This window comes from Homalodisca vitripennis, chromosome 3 (genome assembly GCF_021130785.1).
Source record: "Homalodisca vitripennis isolate AUS2020 chromosome 3, UT_GWSS_2.1, whole genome shotgun sequence".
NCBI lineage: Eukaryota > Metazoa > Arthropoda > Insecta > Hemiptera > Cicadellidae > Homalodisca > Homalodisca vitripennis.
In genome coordinates, this window is record NC_060209.1 from 166295175 (window position 1) to 166318714 (window position 23540).

The window sequence follows — 23540 nt, forward strand, 5'->3', positions numbered from 1 at the left end:
AAATGTTTAATGTTTTTGCAGATTTTTTCCAATTCTCCAAATGTTAATGGTTTTATTTCAAATTTTTTTTAAATGTTTGATTTCACGTAATTCAAAGTTTTTTCATCTAATCCAGATCCTGTAACATCTTCCAACTCTTTATCCAACCAATTTAAAATATTTCTCACAATAGGAATTACATCTTTTTTTACAATTGGAGCGGCTTTTCTAACATAAGGAACGACATTTTTAACGATAGGAATGTCTTCTCCAAAATCTAATAAATCTTTTAAAAGTCCACCATTTTTAAGTTCTTTCAACTGATTATAAGAAAATTCTATTCTGACACCTTTATCGTTTTTCTTATGTTTTTCGAGTTTATTGTATTGTCTATTTGTTAAAAATATCTTATCTTCGCCATTTTTTAGTTGATCTATTTTAAATTGAATACTAACGGGTATTTTTTTCTTAAAAGCGGATTTTATTTTTTCTTTTTGATTTTTGCTGAAATTTACGTTCACCTCCATTTATATAGCTAAAATTTCAAGTTCTCTTCGATACCCATTCCTAATTTTCTTTTAATAAACATTGCTCCAGCCGTTGGAAGTGCAACAAATCTTTCACCTAAACTAGCATCTTTTGATAAAAATCTATCCATTGCTTTATCTTGCAAAATTTTATCTGCAATATGTCTTGAATTTGTGTCTCTATGTTTAGCATAAAAAATATCGTGTTCCATAGCAGCTTGATCTAATTTATTTATACCTCTTTTCAATCTTTTTTCGAGTCTTGTGCCAGGTCCTAGATATTCATAGCCTGGTACGTGTAATTCGAAAGGTAAATTGTTGATAAAATCATTCAAAAGTCCACTACCCTCAATCATAGATGAACTTATTGCCGGCAAAATTCGTTTTAAATATTTAATTCCATCAGGTTTTTCAATCATTTCGTCAAGTTTGTTCGAAATAAAATCTTTAATTGCTTTCTTTTCATTCAAAAAATTGTTATTTCCAGCCTTCTCTTGAGCATAAATATAATTAATAATTCCATCGAGTTTTGTCAAATCGTCGATATATCTGTATTCAATCTTATTATTACTGTATTTTCTCACACCTGATCCTTCGATTCTTTTTTCCCAAATTGGTTTAATTAATTTCATATATTTTTTACCTCTACTTGACTTAGGCTTCTTAGTAGATGGATCATTATTTTTGTAAATTGAATCAGATTCCCATAAAATTTCTGTATACTTTTTCAAATCTTCTTCAGAATATAAATTATCTTTTGGTGCGTCATAGTCTGTTAATAATCTCCATAAACCTTGAGTTCCTTCATATGTTTTATCTTCAATAATTATATCATTATGTTCAAAATTAACGGGTAAATTTCCAATCATAAAACTTCTCTTTTTTCTGTCCCAATACAAACCAAATTTATCATCCTTTGCTCTAGGAAGAAATTTTTTACCAATTTCACCAATTATTATATCCGTTGTTCCAGGACTTATTGGTTCAACTATGGTAGAGTCTTCAATGATTCGAGGTCTAAATGGTGTTGAAGATGGTAATTTTGGCAATTCAAACTCTTCCACTTCAGATTCTGGAATTGAAATATCGGCAAATTGTCGTACAACTGGAACCAAATTCATCAAATTTTGATTATCACTTAAAACATTTTCAATTTTGCCCTCAACGTTTTTTATTGCAGAAGTTACAGGTTGATTGATTTTTTGAATAAATTCTTGTTCTTTTTCATCAATTCGAATCTGTTCTTTAAATTCTTTGATTAATCTTTTTTCGATTTGATCAAGTTTTTTCGCCTCTTCAGAAGTTACGTTCGCCATTTATTAAGAAAAATTTTGAAACGTAAACACGAAACGTAAAACATGAACGTGAAACGTAAACACCAACGTGAAACATGAACGTGAACGTGGAACATGAACAGATTTACCGTTTTTCTGTTATTTTCATAATGTAAATAAAAATTAAAGATAATATAAAAATAGTTGTAACAAATATTTTATCAAGTAGATTTGTCAGACCACTGAGCAGCATTTATGTTAGAAAATTTATTCAAATATTTTCCATTTTTAGGCTTCAAAGTTAGATTAATAGTTAAAAAAACCGTAGTCTTCTTTCCAAATTTTATCACACAACTCAATAAAGTGGTTAAAACTCATATCAGATCCCACATAATTGTTATAAATCTTTCTGGAATAATGATCATCTTGTTTAAAAACACACAACATATTCAAATTATTTCTTATAACTTGTTTATCAACCTTTGAAAAGCATTGAGAAAGATAGATACAAGATATGTTTTTGTGACGAGACATTACGAAATATTCTTTAATAACGTCTTGATTTTCTAAAATACAATCATCGAAAACGATTAAAGAATTTGGTTTACATTCGCTTAAGTGAACTATGTCCTCGGAAGCATTATAAAAATGTGATATTTTTTGTTTAAGTTTTTCTCAATATTTTCAAATCTTTCTTGTAATTTTTTATAGGCGTCTTGTTCTAAAGATTTACTAAAAACATACAAATTGGAATAAGGAATCAACCTATTGTAGATAAAATTCAATAATAAAGTTGTTTTTCCACATCCACTTGAACCAACAATTAACAATCTGATTGGTTGATCTTTCTTATTTTCTTCAAACGTTTGAAGTTTTATCTGATCTTTTTGCTTTAAAAATTTCTCCATTTAAATAGCGAAAATGAAGCTGTTCAAGTTGACTTCAGAAAGCTCTAAATTAGTTTTAAACTTGGAACATCCTATTCATTTAGAGGAAGAATCAAATTATTTTATCGGTTTAAGCGGTTTTTATTCTGACAATTTTGTAATAAATATTAGTGAAAGCTCTCCTTATTGTATAGGATTTAGTGAGAAGAACATAACAAAATATTATGGTTTAAACAAAGGATATTATACCTTCGATCAAATAAAAAATTCCCTTAAAAATTATCTGAAAACATTCAAACAATCAGATAAATCTTTAAACTTTGACGAAAACAAGTTTGAAATGCAAAAAAATTATCTCTCTAATAAAATTCAAATAAAATCACCAGTAAGAATAATGTTTTCAGCAATTATAGTAGATTTATTAGGGTTTGTTCAAGAAACTATTGAGCCAAATCAGGTATATTTAGGAAATAAAACGCCAAAATTTAGACCGTTCGATGTAATTGAAGTACATTGTAATCTCGTTGAACCTAGTTTTGAAAATCATACCGAACATTTACACAAAGAATCTGAAATTTTGTACACTTTTTTTCCAAATGTTGCTTATGGATCAAAAATCAGTGAAAAACCGAATGAAATCGATTATATTCCAATTAGAACAAATATTACAAGAATTCAAAAAATCGCCTTAACTGTTCAAGACTCTGATGGAAATTTATTGAAAAATGAGAGTAAAACAACAATTTATTTAAGATTGAAAAAGGAATGAAAATGTTTCTAAATTTTACTAAAAACTCTTGACTTATGATATTTTGTTTGTAAATGTTTAGCATAACTAGGTAACCATTGAATAATTCGTCCACATTCGCAATGAGTCTCTTTTTTTCGACTTTCTCGTTGAATTCTTATAGTACAATCTTTACAATATGCTTGTTTTTTATCTCTACTATAATGCCACTTGTTAAATTCAGAAACATTCTTAACTTCTTTACAAAAGTAACATTCTTTCTCCTCTAGAGTTAATTTTTCTATTTTATCGTATAATTCTTTTTGATATTTATTATGACAATCTTTACAATATTGTCCAAATCCGTCTTTTTTAGTTCTATTTTTATAAAATTCTTCAAAACCTTTTATTTCCTTGCACATTGAACATTTCTTTTGAGCCTCCATTTATATAGAAAAAATTATAGCTTTGACTTTCTCAATTCATATTCGTAAAAACTTCCAGTTATTTCTTCGTTGTTTAAATCTTTTATACTATAAGTTACAGGATCAGTGTTATTAATTTGATAAATCACAAAGATTTCTCTTGACCAATTGTTCTTATATTTGTTCGAAAATGTTTCTTTTTACTAACAATTCTTACATGATCATTAATTTTAAATTTAGTTTTCGTGTGAATTTCAGGTGGAACATACTTGAAAACGGTCTCTAATAACTCCTTTTCTGCATCCTTATCTACGTCTTTGGGCTTCATTTTAATCATACTGTGAACCGTATCATTATAATTTGTGACTATTTTTTGAAGAATATAGATCCATTTAAAGTTTTTATTAAACTCAAAAATAACTTTCATCCTTTCGTTTTGAGATCTGTTATATCTCTCTACAATACTTGATTTCTCTTCGTTCTCAGTATGATAAATCTTAATGTTATATTTCCTCAAAACATCGTTAAATTCTTTATTTTTAAACTCTAAACCCTTATCTGTATGAAGAAGATTCGGAGGTTTATGCCCGATCTTTATAGCATCTTTTACTATATCTTCGAAAGCTTTTGAAACATCCTTGCCGTTTTTTCTTTTGATAGCTCTTGACCAAGCATATTTTGAGAAAGTATCAATAACATTTAACATATACTTGAATCCATCATTTTGATCTGAATAGTTAGACATTATAACTAAATCTGCTGCCCATAAATCGTCAATTCCTAAAGTTATAATTTTTCTCTTTTTAAATTTCTTTCGTACTGGTGCATGAATTTCTTTAGCTTCAATCTCAATTTCGTTTTTATCTTTTAATTCTTTTTTAACTGGTATTTCATTTGGATTCTTTATAAACTTACTCTTATTTGTCTTACATTTTGAACATTTTGCAGCAGTTCTATACAATCCGTTTTGAGTTTGAACAATCTTAGCATCAATATTTTTCATTTTTTTCTTACATTTGTGACAGTGAATTAAATCATCTTCCATTTACATATCAAAGTTTCCAAGTTTATTTAGTTCGTCTAGTATACCACATTTTGCTTCATTTTTATAGCCATACGGTACTGTTTCGATCTTATTTTCTAGGACAATTCTTTTATCCTCTTTAGCGCTCAGTGCCAGCTTGTTTATGGTAATTGTGTACAACTCATGTTTATAGCTTTTTATTACAGTCATCTCTCTAAATTCCTCTTTATCTTCGAACAAACATCTTTTCAAGTTTTCGATATTTATTGTTTTATTTACAACATTTCTCTTAATTCCTTTACACCGAACTGGATTTTTGTCTAGATATTTGTACGAATACATTTTCGATCTCAATCCACAAAATTCTTCTAAGATTGCACCATTTAGCTCGTCTTTGAATTTACCAATAACTTTCTTATTTTTAGTAGCGAAACAGTCATGATCTTTTGGATAATCGCTCGTATCAAAGTCCTCTATATTTTCTTTAATAATTTTAAAAGGATCTCGTTTCAATTCTAGAAAATAACTGTCTGTATCCATGTAACAAAGATTCAAATCTGGGTCAAACTTCTTTAATTTATCGTAATAAAACTCGTACATTAGCAATTTTGATAGGTCAAGAACTGAAAATCCTATGTAGATCGGTTTGTTAAATTTAACCTTTTGTTTATACATGTGACTCGCTATACAGTTGTCGTCAAAGATATTAAAGCATTTGAAGTTTGTTTTCTTGGCCTGTTTCATTGAAAATTCTTCATTTCCTAGTTTGATATCACATCTATTTCGCACATTTTCCATACTTTTTCCAAAAACTGAGTTGTTCATAAGCTTGTAAAAATCTTTCTCAAAGTCACTTGTAGCTTTGGTCCTCATATTAGTATTAAAATCAATGTAATCTTTCATAAAAGGCTTCTGATCGAATGCAATAACTCTATTCACATGTTTCAAAATCATACCTTGTTCTAGATAGAATTTCAAATTTCTCGAATGAACAACGTATTCAGTTTTATCTAATAAAGTTGTGCACAACTTGTTTTTAAAATGTTCGGGAGCAAGAGGTAAATCCTTGTGATGTTCATGTAAATTTGTTGGATATCCAAGATCAACTTCGAGAATATAGCCATAATCTTCGTCGCCAGTGAGTTCCAAAATTGTTTCTTGCCACTCTTCTTTTGTATATGTTTTCGGGTTCATCCACTTGATTTCGTTATATGGTAAATTTTGCATAAGCCCGTAACCATAAAGGTTATTGGCATCGACGTACAACAGATAGTTTTCAGGCTTTGATTCATAAAAATCTTTCAAATATTTGTTATTTGCTTTAACATATCGTTTAATACATTGAGAAATGCCTCCGCGAATACCTTTTTCAATCATCAAATACATATTATAATCGTTAATTAGCTGAAGCTCAATTTTCGTTAATTTTAACATAGCGTCCCATGCGAGACTTGGAGCAGTCAGATAATGTGCTGGATCGAGTTTGTAACAATTCAAGCAAATGTTTCTAAAGTTTTCAAAAATATCAGCAAGCAATAAAACATCTTGGATGTTATAGAGATCTGAGTAATTACCAAGATTTTTATCCTTTAATTTATTCCAAACAGCTAAATAATGTTGAAAATCTTTCTCAGATATGCTCTCATCTGTTAAAAGTGAATAGAAATCTTGAATTTTTAGCTCTTCTGTGTAATCAAGTTTTTCAATACTATCGATAAATTCATAGGAAAATATTCCTTTTCCAGATAGAATTTTAAAAATCTCGTTGTCGTCATTTGGCTGTCTTTTTAGAATTTCATTCAATATTCTTCCATCCTGTATAAAATGATTTGTATGTTTAAAATCTTCTGTCTTTAGATTTTTAGCTAACTTTTCTATAGATGAGGCCATAAATCTGAACGTATCTACGAAAGAAAACTTAATGTATTTTCTAGGTTTATTACCTTCGAATTCATATCCATATCCAGAATTTACAGAATAATTTATATATCGTTCATCGGTGTTTGCAATCAAATCAACGTTTCCATATTGTTTAGCCAATTCTTTTATGTACAAATGAGTATCGTAGTTACTCATATTGTGACAGAAAACTGGAATATTTTGAGGAAATTTGAGATTCAGATTACAACATAAATGAGCAGCACCTCGAAATTTGCCGGTTAAATGACAATGATCTCTCACTTTTAATCTTTTTTCTTCATCAAAACCTTCTGTTTCACAGATATGACAAACGTTTGAATTTTTGATACGAAATTTCTTCTTCTTCAGTCAATTTCATAGGTTTCATGTTCTTTGAATTATATTTTTTCGCTATGTATTTCGATAATTTATTGAGTTCTTCAAACAATTGTTTTGGAACATTAGGTAAATCTTCTTCATTTTTGGCTCGATAACATATCGGTTTGTACATGCGATTGGTAACATTCGACACTAAATATAGAGTAAAACCATAAGGAATGTGTTTCTGAATCTTGTTTGTAGTCGATTTTTGTGGATTTTTCTTGCATGTCGGAATTTTTTCTAATATGCTTTCAAAATCCATATAAATAACGTACGGATGGCTAAATTTCTTTTGATAATTAATAAATGATGTTTTTTGTCCTGGAAACGGCATAATTGGTTTGCAAACTTCGTGTTGCTTACAAATTTCTAAATGATCTGATAAAGCACTATATTTGTAGAAATGGCTTAAACATCTTCTACAAAGAAATTTTTTGTGCTCATGCTTAGATAACTGAGAAGAAACTAGCTTATTTAAATCAGTTATCAAAACATAATGAGATTTGTCTTCTTGTTTTACATACAGTAGATCAATATTTAATTCTGCATTATATTTTTCAGAAATTTGTAACGGAACAATGTTAATTTTTTCGTCGTAACTGTAGACATTCACAGACATTTTTGGATAGTTGTACTTGGAATTATAGCTGCGTTTCTCAAATGCTTGTATATCCTTTAAAGACATTGGATACTCAAATCCCGAAAATATCTCGTCATTTACAAATTTCTCGTATTGCTTTGCTCTATCAACATGAGTCTCGGGTTTTTCAATAGCACATCGAATAGAATAAACAAAACAGAAATCATCTTTATTTTTGATATTTACACAAGCTTTCTTTACCTTTATCTCTTGTGGCAAATCGATATATGATCCTGCGTTCATAAATTCATGTTTATTAAGGCTCAAAATCAGTTGTTTACAGCGTTTTAATGTCCATCCAGAACCTCGATTTGGATGATTAGATTGTTCACGATGCGTTAATTTATTAAATTGTTTAGTGATAAAATCGTTTACGTCAAAGACTTCATCGGATTTTATAGTAAAGTACATTGGACATATTTGTGGTTCACCGTTAACTAAAGTTCGTTCGTATTCACATTCTAAAGAGAGATAGCCCTTCATATTTTTAACATTTTCTTGAAATTTTTCGATTAAACTTTTAATTTCAGGCCTCATAATTGATAGATATTTGTAAATTGACATGAACTTATCGTTTAAATTCGTTAAAATGTATTGCTTAAATAGACCTTGTATAGAGGATAAAACTCCTACATCAATGATATTTTTAGGTTTTTCGTTAAGAGTTTTGTCTATTTATTCGATCGTTTCAGACTTAGTTTTATCGTTAGTTTTGATAGACAATTTTTCGGCGATTGAATGAATTTTTTCGTCAGTAAATAGATTGAGATCTTTTTTATCTTCCTTAAAGTTTCTCTTTAATTCCCTTAATTTCTCTATATTATACATGTTTTGATAGTTATCGATTTGGTTTTCTTTAGCCCATTGTCTTAAATAATTTAGTTCGTTTTCGTAAAGTTGTTTGTTTTTGGCATGAAAATTAGAATTATAATGGCGATCATAGTTCTTTCTTAAAATTTCTTTTTTACAAAACGGACATGATATTTTTTCTGACTCCATTTAATTAGAAAAAATTTGAATGTTTCAAATATCGGGTTGTAGGATGAAATTTAAATTGTTTATACTTTTTTTCAATATTTTTAGTATATTTTTACTAACTAAATGCTGAAATTGGCAATAATTTGAGATAATTCGGTAGATTTTCAGGATTTTTTCAAAAAACTCTAGTACCAGTTTGTATGTACCTTAAAAAACCTTGATTTTGGTCCTAAAACTGTGATTTTGGGAGTCAAAATCACAGTTTAGGATCAAAATCAAGGTTTTTGTGTGGTGGTATAATGTCGATTTCCCCCCAATTTTTTTCTATCTAAATGGAGCTACTAAAGGAATTAAATGAGATTGGTGAACTAAGATTCAAAGAGTATAAGAAATTAATGGAATTAAAAGAAAAAAAGAAATATAAAATTTTGAATTTGGAGAAAATGAAAGATAAATTTGGGATGACAATAATTGCAGAGTTGGAAGATTGTAAAGTACACTTGCCGAACAGATTTTTGAATGTTTTGGATGAAAAAAAGATTAACCCTCTCCTGCTCGCAAGGCATGAATCGGCACGGCCACAACGTAGCCACTGCAGCCTAAACGGCACAGATCGGCACGCACTCGTGCTGCTCTCGAGTAGCAATAGTTTGTACTACTACGGGTTATTTGCTATCAGGAGACCATTTACTTTACTTCTACAGTAGATTTATTCCATTATTTTGCTTTTTATATTAGTTGTGCGGAAACAATGGCGGGTTGTAGTCGTACACTTTGTGACAGTGAAATCGATCTCGTTATTAGTAGTGATTGCGACGATTCAATTGAGTGTAGTGATGTATCAGAGCTTTGTGAAGTGGTTGGTGGCATTGAGGATGTAGTTCGGAGTGATCACAGTGGCAGGGGCAGTGACGGCGAGCCAGACAATGACCTTCACCAAGTAACTGCGCAACAAACAACCCGGCGCCCAGCTGTCCATGTGCCCCTCCCTGGTCTCGTACAATCAACTTCATTGAACCAATATATAGTAAAATAATTCATATATATCATTATAGTTAATTAAAATTACAGAACATATGTAAGTTGAGGCGCCACGTATTTTGACCGAGCGCGACCGGCAGAGCGAATTAATTGAGGTTACAAACACCGTGAGAGCCTGGAAACAATGCGAGCGGGAGAGGGTTAAAGAATTGAACAAAAATGATAAATTACACTTGATTGTTACTGGGAAAAAGACAATAAAAGATAAAGAATGTGTTACAATTAACTTTGTAGAATAAAGATTTCGAAGATTTTAAATTGATTCTAAGGAGATTTAACATTAAAACTGCTTAAGAAAATAGAAGCAAACAGCTGTAGATTCGGTTTTCCATTCGTGCTTTCCTGTTTGGTTATTACAGATTCGTTTATGGTCCTTCAAACAGTATTTTATACTCAATTTACTGTTGGCTCCAAAAGTGGTCCAGGACCGCCAGTTTGTTATCTACTTACATTTATATATATATATATATATATTTATAAAGTTGTCAAATATTTAAAACCTCAATAGTTAAAAGACTTAAAAAATTTAAAAAAATCAGTATACTTAGAAAATAAAATTTTAAATTTATTAGCAAACATATAAAGTATAAAAAAAGAAGTCTTCTTTTTGTAGAAAAAATATTTTGCAAAATGATCAATTTTCTTTTTTATTTGGAAGCTTTTCCAGAAAATCACCTCCCACACCGCTTCTATTCTATTATTCTTCTCTCATTTTAGGCTTACCAGTCATAGTTTTGCATGGTTCTACTTCTTAACCAGTCATTGAAAAGGTCTTCTATTACAGATAAAATGAAGTTCAACCTGGCTATAAGTTTATCAGTATTCTGTTTATAGAGGATATAGGAATTCAGCACCACTCTTCCAATAATATTGATGCCATTATTTTACATATTAATAGTTCTCCTTTCCTCTAAATACTGGTAAAGCTACAGGTCAAATACATCAATTTACCTCATTTGACCATTGTAGTTCCTTCCTTATCATTACAGGATTGACAGTAACTTTGTTATAATTTCTTGGTATGGAGCATTTAGGAATGGATACCTATTCATTCCTAAATGTATGTCATATAAATGAAAACTGTCAAGAAAGCCTGAAAACTCAGTTATGAGCATTATATTACTGAACCAACGAATTATATTGACTTAGAGTAGTGGACCGATAAAAAGCTAATGTGGGTTTTTTATTATACCCATGTTGCACAGAACAGCTAGAAATGCAAGCATTTCTGCAATTATTATGGTTTTCTACACTCTGAGTTGACTTTTGTCTGGTAAACGATCATTGTTGGTCTCTATTAAGTTCTGGCAAATATATTTGTATATTTTACATGTCTATGAATCAAACTTAAGGTAAACAAAAACCTAAAGTATGAAATAGGCTTGGAATTTCTGTAGAGACAGGATTTCACACAATGCATTTCATAGAGTGTATTATATCTTACTTAAGTGTAAAATTAAAATATCTTAAAAACTCATAGTGTTCAGTTTACTTTTAATAAAACAACATAGATCAAAATCGTAAATATAAACATATGTTATCATATTAGATAAATATAAACATGTGTTTAAAGACACATCAATCTTCCTCTCCTAATTTTTGTGATACATTTTGCAGTATATCATTTAGTTTAGATGTCTACATCAGATAACTCCATCATCTATTCTATGTGTAGGTTTGGACTGGAAGATCTGTTTTATAAATATGGGGTAGACCTGGAGATCTGGGCCCATGAGCATTCATATGAGAGACTCTGGCCTGTCTACAATCACAAGGTGTACAATGGTAGTTGGGACGAGCCTTACCGCAACCCTGGGGCTCCAGTGCACATTATTACTGGCTCAGCGGTAAGTACTATCTCACATGAGAGAGCTACTCTTTAGTCTGGTATACCTGGAGATCTGGGCCTGTAAGCACCCATACAAGAGACTCTGGCCTGTCTACAATCACAAGGTGTACAATGGTAGTTGGGTCGAGCCTTACCGCCACCCTGGGGCTTCTGTGCACATTATTACTGGCTCAGCGGTAAGTACTATCTCACATGATAGAGCTACTCTTAGTCTGGTGGACCTGGAGATCTGGGCCTGTAAGCACCCATACAAGAGACTCTGGCCTGTCTATAATCACAAGGTGTACAATGGTAGTTGGGTCTAGCCTTACCGCCACCCTGGGGCTCCTGTGCACATTATTACTGGCTCAGCGGTAAGTACTATCTCACATGAGAGAGCTACTCTTAGTCTGGTGGACCTGGAGATCTGGGCCTGTAAGCACCCATACAATAGACTCTGGCCTGTCTACAATCACAAGGTGTACAATGGTAGTTGGGTCTAGCCTTACCGCCACCCTGGGGCTCCTGTGCACATTATTACTGGTTCAGCGGTAAGTACTATCTCACATGAGAGAGCTACTCTTAGTCTGGTGGACCTGGAGATCTGGGCCCATGAGCATTCGTATGAGAGACTCTGGCCTGCCTACAATCACAAGGTGTACAATGGTTGTTGGGACAAGCCTTACCGCAACCCTCTGGATCCTGTGCACATCCTGTCTCATCGGTGATACTATCTCCCATGGTAGACTTAATCTTTAATATGGTGTGATACACAACATGATCATAATACTAATGATAAACCTACAATTTGAAGTGCTACAACCTTGTGTTGTCGTAACCAGAAGAGGACATAGGTCCAGGGGACTAATTAGAACATTATTTACTGCGGATCCACCACTAAATTTCCTGTATTCAAAACTAAACAGCCTTGATGAGATAATTACTTAAGTTAATTATTATGATATAATTTTGAATTGTTCCCTAACATTACAATTTGATCACCGAACCTACACTGCTACCTGTCCTACTCTACACAATAGCTGCACAACGACCTAACACAACATCCGCCCTGGCAGCTTACCTATCCTTGGTAGGAATACTCGTATGCTGCTCAGAACCTGTCCTTCAGTATTTCAGATAGTAGGAGGCTCCCATTGTTGAGATCATAATTAATTGGTCGGACCAGCTGGCTATCATGTCCACGGCTACTGATAAATTACATGCCAAATTCAAACCTATTGTGGCACTCGCTGCAATGCTACAGTTTTAATAACAAATTTAGTTAAAAGCTCATCATGTCAATAATTTTGATGATTGATTTTCAATTACTGAGAAACCACATGAGTTTAGGAAACCTGTGGGATTGAATGTGGTGTTGGGATATTGACCATGTTACGATGTAAGCGTGAGTTAACTCTATCTTTTGTTGCGTTATAAACTGCCATATTGAAATTCATTATTTAGGCTGGTTGCTACATAGCAAAAGCTTTTACTGAATCCTTCTCTGAGAATCAAAGTACAAGACTTTCCACCATCTTTAATGAGTTTTTTTATACAAAAATAATTTTATGAATTTAATTGAAATAAAGAATATATAGTGCAGTCATTGAAGCGAAAAATACGGTCTTACCTCCGAATTTTTTTACTGTGAACCGATTTGCATGAAATTTTGAAATTAGGCTCATCTTACCCTTAACTTCAAAAGTGAAAATGATCTGAACTCCGCCTATTATTTTTAAGGGGTGTAAACAACCCCTTGATGGAAAAATCGACATTGAGCCATTTTAAATCGCTAGAAAACATGTTTAATAGTAAGTGGTGAAATTGTAAAAGTGTTTTCTAACACAATTACCTCATATTAAAATCATTTTCAACCCTTGAAAATCTTACAACCCTTGCAAACAACCCCTAAATTGAAAAAAATCTCAAAAAAAATACTTTGGTATGACATAAAAGATGTAAGTATAGAGTAAGTAATATTTTATATTCTCTATAATAATTATCAAATTTTTAACCCCATTTCAACCCTTGAAAACTACCCCTTGATAAAAAAATTGTTAAAAATTTTTTTAATAAAATGAAAAGAATTTAAATATTATTCCACACTCTCGAAAATGATTATCATATTCTTAAGCTTTTCTACCCTTAAAACTACCCCTAAATTAAAACAGTAAATATATATGATTACATATTTAAAAAATAATTTAATTTAGAGTAAAAAATTGCTATTTATTGAATAAAAATATTTACAAAATTATATAAAATTCACTCAAATGTGTTATATATACATATAAGAACGTTGGTATGTATTCATGCCTACGTTTCCAAAATATATGAGCCACACAAATATATATATATATACACATTACAATAGTTTTTGGATCCCTATTATACTGCGTACTTTCACATTTGCTCCAAATATTCACAGTCCGAAATTTACAGTTACTAAGTAGAAAAAAAATGTTTTTTTATCATAACTCCTTCAATTTTCATGCTATTACAATTTATAAAAAACCATTGTAAAAGGTAATTAAGAGAGCTACAACATCCTTCATTGCAATATATAATAAAAAACCTTTTTCTCAAACGGTTGAAGGGTTAAAGGGCTTAAGAGAGGCTGTGATTGCGCTGCCACGCGCTCTTTAAAACAATCATATTTCTGTCAATTTTTGTTTGACAGAAAAATCAAAAAAAAATCCAAATTGTTTGTCAGAAATATACTTACATTTTTCATCCCTACACTTTTATACGTATATGTCGTCATTTTTGAGATATTAAAGAAAAAAGGTAGTTTTTTTTTAAAAATTTGAATTTTTTTTATTGTGACTTTTTTTGAAAAATATGTGTCCTGAAGCAGCCAAACTGATACAATCTATCAAAACTCTTCATAATAAAGTTGATTCTAGGCGGAATACGATTAATTTTAATTTTGGTGGAAATGGCACTTATGAAACCCGTTGATTTAAAAGAAAAAACATTAGATGCTCCTCTTATTGCAATACAGCTCACTTTTTTACGTGCAAAAGACTTTTAATAGTGCTCATTTTAAAGCTTATTTCAAGCACTACAAAAGCCTTTTTTATTAGAATGCCTAAAATGCATCTGCTCGCCGCTAGATGGCATTGACCACATCGATTTAAAATTTCAGACAAAATAAAAAACGGTTTTGATTTTTAATATCTAGCTTCATATTGCACTTAGAATACTTTATAAAAGACAAAATTGTTCATTGTTTTATCTGCTACAATTTATGTTCTTTATAAAATTTTCGATAAAACGTATATTTTTGGGGATATTTGCAAAACACGATGAAAAACGTGAAAAAATTGCGAATTTTCAATTGCCAATAACTTGAAAAAGTATTGGATTTTTTCGAAAAAAACGTTATAGATGATTTTTTGCTTAAAATTAGGCTTTCTATCGATATCCGAGGTTATTTTGAAAAAAAAATAATTCACTCCCGAGAAGGGGTAGCAACCACCCCCCAGGGTGGTTGCGGAGTTCAAATAATTTTCACTTTTGAAGTTAAGGGTAAGATGATCCTAATTCCAAAATTGTATGCCAATTCGGTTCACAGTAAAAAAATTCGGAGTAACAATGCTTCAATGACTGCACTAGTATTGAACTATTTTCATATACTATAGCAACACAGTCAATTAAAGCAAATTCTTTACTAAACATAAAACTGTTGTGTTGTTGGATTTTTATTATTGGAATTTTTTTACTTATTAGCTTTCAAGTCATTCTCTTCACCTAGCACCAAATAAAAGTTGTTTTTTGTAGATAAAACAAAGTTTATTTGTTTTCTCTAGGGCTGTGAGGAAAAGACAGATCCCTTCATTCCTCATCCTCGAGATTGGTCAGCCTTCCGAACGTCTGATTATGGCTATGCTCGCATGCAGATCTTCAACTCTTCCCATCTTTACCTGGAGCAGGTGTCCGACAACTTGGTGAGTTTGAACACGCACATCTTCACTAGTAGATAGTTTACTTTTTAAGTGTCTGTTAAATATTTCTGTTGTTAAATATTTCTGTTGTTAAATATTCCAGCAAAACATATTTTGCTGGATGAAAAAAATGTAATGACTGAGAAGTATAGAGTTTGATTGATGATGAAGTGTCAAAGTACAAGTATTGGATTGTATATTAGTAATAAGTAAATATTTCTGATGTCCAATACTTTTATCAATAAGAATGAATGAATGAACGTTTATTGTCATAATACATCTTACAATATCCAGCTATGCTGGTAAGACAGATGACATAGTCAGAAATAGAACAATTATAAATATTGTCACTGCTACATAATATAACCTAATATTATATGATATTAAAAATTAAACACCATTAATAAACTGCACATCAAAGCTTTACGAAGATGTCAGACATTAACAGGATAAACAATGAAATTTGTCAAACTTTGACATCAGTAATAACGCTGCTAATAAATGTAAACATATAGATCCAACAATTCCCTTTCTTTGGTTAGTAATCAATTTAACAAAAACAAGATTCCAGCTCAAAAGATTTACTAACAAATAAATAAGCTCTAATATAAATAACAGTACTACAATTAATTATCAGTTATGAATAAATTAACTATAAACTAATTAACAGTATTAAAACCTATGTCAAAGATTTATTTTGTAATGCATTGCCGAGTCAGATAACGTTAAAATTGTAGCACACTATAATGTAATAACAATCATTCATTAAAACAAGTAACAAATAAAACAATACAATTAGTAAAACTATTAAAAAATAAAACAATAAAATAGTAAAACTATTAATAAATAAAACAATAACATTGGTAGCAATATAACATATTCAAAATAACAAAATGGGATTAAGTATTGAGTTTCTTATTATATAAAATTAAATTTCTTAGGAGAAAACACTGGATCTACATAACTAGATTATTATGTTTTTGTCATTTTGAAATTCGGAAATCTTATAGTAGGCCTTCTCGACAAACAGACTTTTTATTCTATCTAAGAATTTGACCTGTGGCTTTTGTTTGAAATTATTAGGCAATTTCTTGTAAAGTTTATACCCATATAATCAAATACTTTTTTAAAATATGGCTGTGGTGTGTAAGGGATATATTAACAAATTGGTATTTCTAGTATTGTGGTAATGAATAGTTTTTTCTTTAAAAAACCAGTTCAAATTTTGATGAACTTGGTTCAGTACTTCATACATGTACACACAAGAGACAGTGAGTATCTTCAGTTTCTATCATTTTTCTTTACAAGAACTTCTGGATGAAAATTTCATTATTCTTATAATCGTTTTCTGGATATTTAGCACTTTTTCAGCTAGTTCTACCGAGCCCCACAATGTAATTCCAAACTTCATAATTGAGTAAAAATAGCCATAGTATAGGGTCATCTTTGTTTTTAAACTTGTGATGTGTGTAACACAGCTCATATTGAAACAAATAGAACTGAGTGTTTTTACATAAGTTTTGTGTTTGTCCTGTCTATATCATATGTTCATCAAAACAAACTTCCAATAGTTTTACATATTTGCAGCTATTTATTTGTTCATTATCTAAGGTGACTGTAAACATGTCTTCTTTTTGCTGTCTGTTTTTGAAGTGAATAATATTTGTTTTTGTAGCATTCAGAATCATTCCATTAACTTTAAACCACTTCTCTAATTTAACTATAGTTTGTTCTACCAATAATTTCATCACATGTAAGTTTTTCTCTTTGATTATAGCTGTGGTGTTGTCAGCATATAAGACTAATTTCGTGTATGTCTTGTGGTAGATCATTTGCATACAATGTAAATAGTAATGGTCCTAAAATTGATCCTTGTGGAACTCCTAACACTACATTTTTATACTCTGAATGATACATTTTATAGTCTGATACTAAAGTTGTTGTTTCCTCCGTTTAATGACTTAAACCAATTTAAAGATGTGCCCTCCACTCCATATAATTCTAATTTCTTCATTAAGATGTCATGATCTACACAATCAAATGACTTTGAAAAATCACAGCACACTGCCACTGTAGACTGGGATCCATCCAAAGCACTGTAAACTTCCTCTGCAAGGTTGGTAAGTGCAGTGTCAGTCGAGTAATTTTAATTTTTTCTAAAGCCATGTTGACATCCAGTAATCAGACTATTTTTTCTAGGTATTTGTATAGTAATTGATGGTTTACTACTTTCTCATATAGCTTGGAAAACACTGGTAACAATGAAACCGGACGATACAATGAAAGTTCCTTCTTAAAATTCTGTAATAGTATTTTTATATGTCCCTTTTTGATTGATAAAAAAAAGGTTCGCATTGATCAATTAAACTGGTTAATCACTCGCCTGACTTATGTCTTGGTGTCATTGTTTATACCAGTCTCTTATAGTGGTGCATACACAGGCTTTGGGACTGGATGAGTGTCCTTCCCTTGTAAACCTACTTTCTCTAGAAAGTTAGCAGATTGATGGGAATATCTCATGCAACGAGGACAGCTGGTTCTAATGTGTTTTCTTATTGTGTCTAATGTCACTGGACATCTTCCCATGTCTTGTACCCGTCTAAAGCATGGAGTGCATAATAGAAATGAGCAGGACTGTTTACTCACCACAGGCATATTAGAAAACCATATTAGAAAACTATTTCCAAAATATTACTTTGTCCATTCTACATGGTGAGAAGGATGAGTAATTTTTAAACATTTCAAAATAGTTATCTTGAGTCCCTTACATCTGTTCTTTTATTTACTTTTTGGAATATAGATTTCCTGATAATATGTGGATACAATATCTTTTCTAATACATATCAGATTGTTTATCCTAAAGAAATCCTGCCTTATAATCTTTAATTGCTTCATTTGCATAAAATTGTAGGTAATTCAGTATTTCTTGTATTACCAATTTCAAAGAATGCTGAGGAGTAAAATTCCGCTGAAATGACTGAATTTCCATTTATTATAATTTTTATTGGTTATCTAATTACTTTGTATAAGTGTATTGTGAATCAATTTATATATGTTTTCTACAATTGTATTCAATGTCTCCACGTTGGTTGTAAGCATGAAACTACTGTATTTTTTTCTTATTTTCAACTTGTTAAAATTTAACTAATGTGAACTGACTGTTCTGATGTATAACATTTAATATGTTTATGTTTGTGTAGGGCGGAGCTGTGTTGGATCACATCTGGCTTATCAAAGATCACCATGGAAAGTATGAGCTCGATGTAGATATATAGAATATATAATATATTTTGCTCAAATTGCTCTTTTAACATGTAAAATACATGTACCTTGTTATGTACAGTACCTTAATAAATGTACCATGATTTTATTTTACTATCTTTAAACCGTTGCATTTTACTAGAAAATGGCATTTTATTACAGTTAAAACATGTTTGTGATAAATATTCAGTTTATAGGGTAATATTTCATTCCTGATAATATTATGGTATGAGTGTACAATTGATTAGTTATAGTTTAATATCAGATAGATTACGTAATTATTTATTATTTTTAAAACAGTAATATGTACATTGTATTGTAAGGCACATCACGCATTACTTGGCAATAAATAAACAATGAGATGGTTTCATTAATATCGCAGCCAGTTCTGAGGTTTGTTAAAATGTAGGAGGGGACCTGAAAGTTTGCATGTGGAGCATATATTTGAAAAAAGCAAGCATTAAATTTAGCATTAGACTTGGAAACTTGCAATATCATTTACAGGACCAGTGACAGTGTCGGGAGGAGATCAATTTATTTTCTCTTTTTTTGAGGAAGATGCAGGAAAACCTGTAGTGTGGCATTCTCACAAGAGACATGAACTACCCACTAAAAACCTCCTCTATACTTCAGGATTCCAACCCGGTAACTGTTTGTCACATTACTTTAGTTAGGTCTGATTTTGATTTAACCTAAGCCCTCAGGGTTTGTGCCGAACTGGCTCTCTAAGAACTAAGCTCCAGACCACATGACAATCCAGATCAGCCTTCTTTGTATGTAGAATGTCCTGGACGAAGTGCAACAAACAGGCCCAGTGTTCCTGAGCATCCAGCATCACTTGGCAGGACCGAGTGCACCGAAAAAACACCAACAGTGCCTCTTGCCTCGTGTCAGATGGAAGACTTTTTATTAGAACAATGTCGATTGCTAATGCTATGTTGTACAACATATCAATGTCTTCAGTTGTGTATTGTTACAGTTTGTCACAGATGGTTTACCTTCAAAAAAGAAATTTAACAGATATTTTGCAAAAATCCAATGTTTATCGTAATCCATATTTATCTGATCACCTCTTCCTCAAGGAAAATCTGCTTAAACGATTCATTAAAAAATTGCTGTACTAGCTAATTTAACCTTTATTTGCCCAGCTAATGAAGTGATAGTATCACACTTGGGAGTAATGCTATACACACTGTTGTGTCCATATAGAACCATTAGACTGTTACTGATTAAACAATTGATATACTAGTTAGTTTAAGGGGATACCGTACAAACATTATTTGTACTTGATTTTATCTCAGTAAATTCTAACAGTGGCAAACATTGCAGTAAAAGTCATGAATTGTGAAGAGTTTTTATGTATGAAGGCAAGTTTACCTCAATTAAACAGAAATCTGGTATATACTGGAAACTTTTTAATACCATCTCATATTTATTTACTAATGGAATCAAACATTTACCTTTACTTATTATTAAATTGGTAATGAAACCATATTCCTTTATTTGATCAAAACTTAAAATTGAGTTAGTTTTGTAAACTTAGTTTTTATTAGATTAAGTTAACAACTGACATATCAATATTCAACCGAGGATAGAATAATTGTGATTTAGCTCTAGTCAACTGCAACATTTCAACTGGCGTAAAGTGAAAGTGATATATAGATCATAATTTAACTTCCTCTTGTACTAATGATAAAAGCAATATATTACATGTAGATCTTCTTCAGATATTACATTTAACTTGTAAAAGTAGTATTTAAAAGTTTATCAATTATGTTTGTATATTTGCTGCAATAAAAATTATTGGGTGAAATGTCTTCTTAATTTTATTTAAGATTTAACCTTCCCAACGCAAACAAGCTCTAATTTTAGTCATAAAAAGCTATTTAAATTGGTACGGTTTGTGAAAATAATTGGTTTAAATGGTTTCAGCGGACCATCTGATCTATACTGAGTGATCTGGACTGGTTTCATCGGACTTAACATGCCAAAAGATATTTGCTACAGTCAATGTTTACAAACTTGAATATTATGACCCTTGCTTCTCTATATATTTATAATAATTTAATTCATGTTAGAGAAAATATAAATAAATTTGACAGTCAGAGTTCAATACATGAATATGACACTAGGTATAAGTCTAACTTGGTCTTGCCTAGAATAAGACTTGATAAAAGCCATAAGAGCTTTAGCTACCAACAGTTAACCCTCCGAGCGTCCATCATATTTCCCTAAACGTCCACCGGTTTTTATAGGTTTTGCAGTCTTTTTTTTGCATAATTCATAAAAAATTTTAAGAATGGTTTAAATATAGAGTATTATACATCATTTTTCTTGTAAAGAATCACAGAATATGATTATATAAAAATTAAAATTAAAAGAGAAATTTTCTCTTTGCAAAAGCCTGTGAAAGGGAAAAAAATATTTTAGAAAATTTTTTAAAATATAAAAGTATCCACATGTTATTATTATATTACTTCTAGAACAATTTCATAATAGGCAAACTATAGCAAATTTAGTCATGAACACATAAATATACAGGGTTATAGGGTTCTGTAAATATATTCATAATGTTATACAAACTTACTTGGATATGCACAAATTTGAATTTTTGCCTATTTGGTATTGCTAAGTAAGTAACACAACAATAAAATGTTCTACTGATGTTGGGGCAGGCTGAGGGGCTACTTCTTCTGGTGCTGTTCTTCTTGTGAGTTCATCAATATTAGAACCATCACAAATTTTCTTCTGGGCATAGGCTTGTCTGTGTTTTTTTGAATATAAGATGAAGGAGTCAAAAATTGCCATGTCAAGGAGATTATAAAAGATTTTTTTCCAATAGCGAGTGGTGGTCCGCGAGCATGATATGTGATAGAGGATTTATCTTTCATGTCCACTCCACCCATGTATAAATTATACTGCTGTATCATGTATGGCTTTACAGCCTCATGGTGACTTTTGAACCCGTAGGTCTTGGGCATGACAAGCTGTTGACAAAAAGTATACTGGTTTTCGGGGTTTTTTGTTTGTTTGTACCCTACTGCTAACACAGGCCCTCTTCTAAAATAAACACTCTGTTGTTATATTATTATAATATTATATATATATTAATATAATATTATAATATTACGCCAATAATAGTGCGGGTTGAATTAATTTGATCGTCTTAAAATAAGACGGCGACGTTTAGAGAAAGGTGCCGTCGACCTAAAACAAGTTGGCCGACGCTCGGAGGGTTAAAGATGTTTAACAAGTTACCAATGTTATTTAAGAATCAGCCTATTAACAAGTTTAAAATTTCTATTTCTAAGTGGCTTATCTCTAAAGCCTTTTACACTACCCATGAATTCTTAATTTCTGATTGTTTAGATATTTTAACCTAGTTTTAGTACTTTTATGTACCAATGACGAAACCTATTGTAATACAAGATATTATTTAACGGTGAATAAAATCTGAATCTGAATCTGGAAGTACTCCTAGGAGGATATACAACTAGTATTAGGGATACTGACAGGACATGGCACTCTTAGCAAACATCTGATGAAGGTAGGTGTAACAGAGACAGATGAATGCAGACTGCAGAGAAGCAGAAGAATCAGTGGAACATATATGGATAAACTATCCTGCTATATGCAAAATCAGGAAAAATTCCTAGGAGCTTATCTCCTCACCCCTTAAAGAGAACAGGGCCCCTCAAATCTTATAAACTAAAATTGTATTACTTCATTGTAATTTGTACTATTTTTAAATATTACTTTTGCTTTTTACCATTTCAAAATTTAACTACAAACAATAAAAGTGTACTTCATTGAAAACTTAAAATTGTTTACCAGATTACAAGTTTTGAAATGGGGGATTACAAGATTTTGGGTTTTGCCTGTATTTTAAAGCATACAATTTTATGTTTGTGTTCAATAAATTAGTTTCAATTATTGATTAAAAATGAATTACTTGTTAAACCTACATATTCATTCTATACATCTCATTTAATTCACTACTTGAGATTGGATCTGTTGTCAAATAGTGAATAGTTTAATGGTTTGTATTATTACAGTGAGAATAATCTTATTAGGTATCAACTGTTGGTACTATTGTACCTCAAGCGTTTACAGAGATCACCATTTAATTGTTTTTTCGTTCACTTAGGACAAGAAGCTGAATTACTTCTTGTTGCACTCAGTACTAAAAGCACCTTTGTGCTTGCTTCCATAGTGATAGGATATTGAGGATGGGTAAAGTTGAGGGTATATCCTGTCGAGATCCCATGATGGTAGTGAGCACTACCAGTAATGTCACCTTGGAAGAAGAGGATGCTTGATCTGTTTTAGCATCTTCCCATCAAAGCAGACAGAAGACAGCACTCGGAACAACTCCATGTTCAGACTGTCAACAGTTTAACACCCATTCCAATAGTCATCCTCCGCAGTAGATTAGACCTATCGATCCACCTTCTATCTCAATACATCGACATTTGTGATTAGTGATGAGCCTCTCCCGGGCATCCATGGTGTTGCTCAGGTATTAGTGAAACACTGGTTTTTGTTGTGTACCTAGTGTAAATTCAACTGGAAGCTATAAACCAGCCAGAAGTGAACCTTTCTTCTGGGATACTGTTAAATACTTACCTGGCGTAGAGATTACCGTGATTACCATTTAATTATACTGGAATTCAATTTATTAAAAGAGACACTAACAACAGATGTGTATAAGATTTATTGCTT

At 31.2% G+C, this 23540-nt stretch overlaps 1 protein-coding gene across 3 annotated transcripts in view; it reads left to right on the forward strand.

Moving 5' to 3' along the window:
* Positions 1-20631, forward strand: part of LOC124357749 (acid phosphatase type 7) — a 50208-nt gene extending 29577 nt beyond the window's left edge. For all 3 annotated transcript variants that reach the window (XM_046809779.1, XM_046809781.1, XM_046809778.1), the window contains exons 8-10: positions 11458-11629; positions 15423-15560; positions 18758-20631. In XM_046809779.1, coding sequence (XP_046665735.1) covers positions 11458-11629; positions 15423-15560; positions 18758-18832 — 385 coding nt within the window. In that variant the 3' untranslated portion in view covers positions 18833-20631. The remainder of the gene's footprint in view (positions 1-11457; positions 11630-15422; positions 15561-18757) is intronic.
* Positions 20632-23540: the final 2909 nt, after the last annotated feature.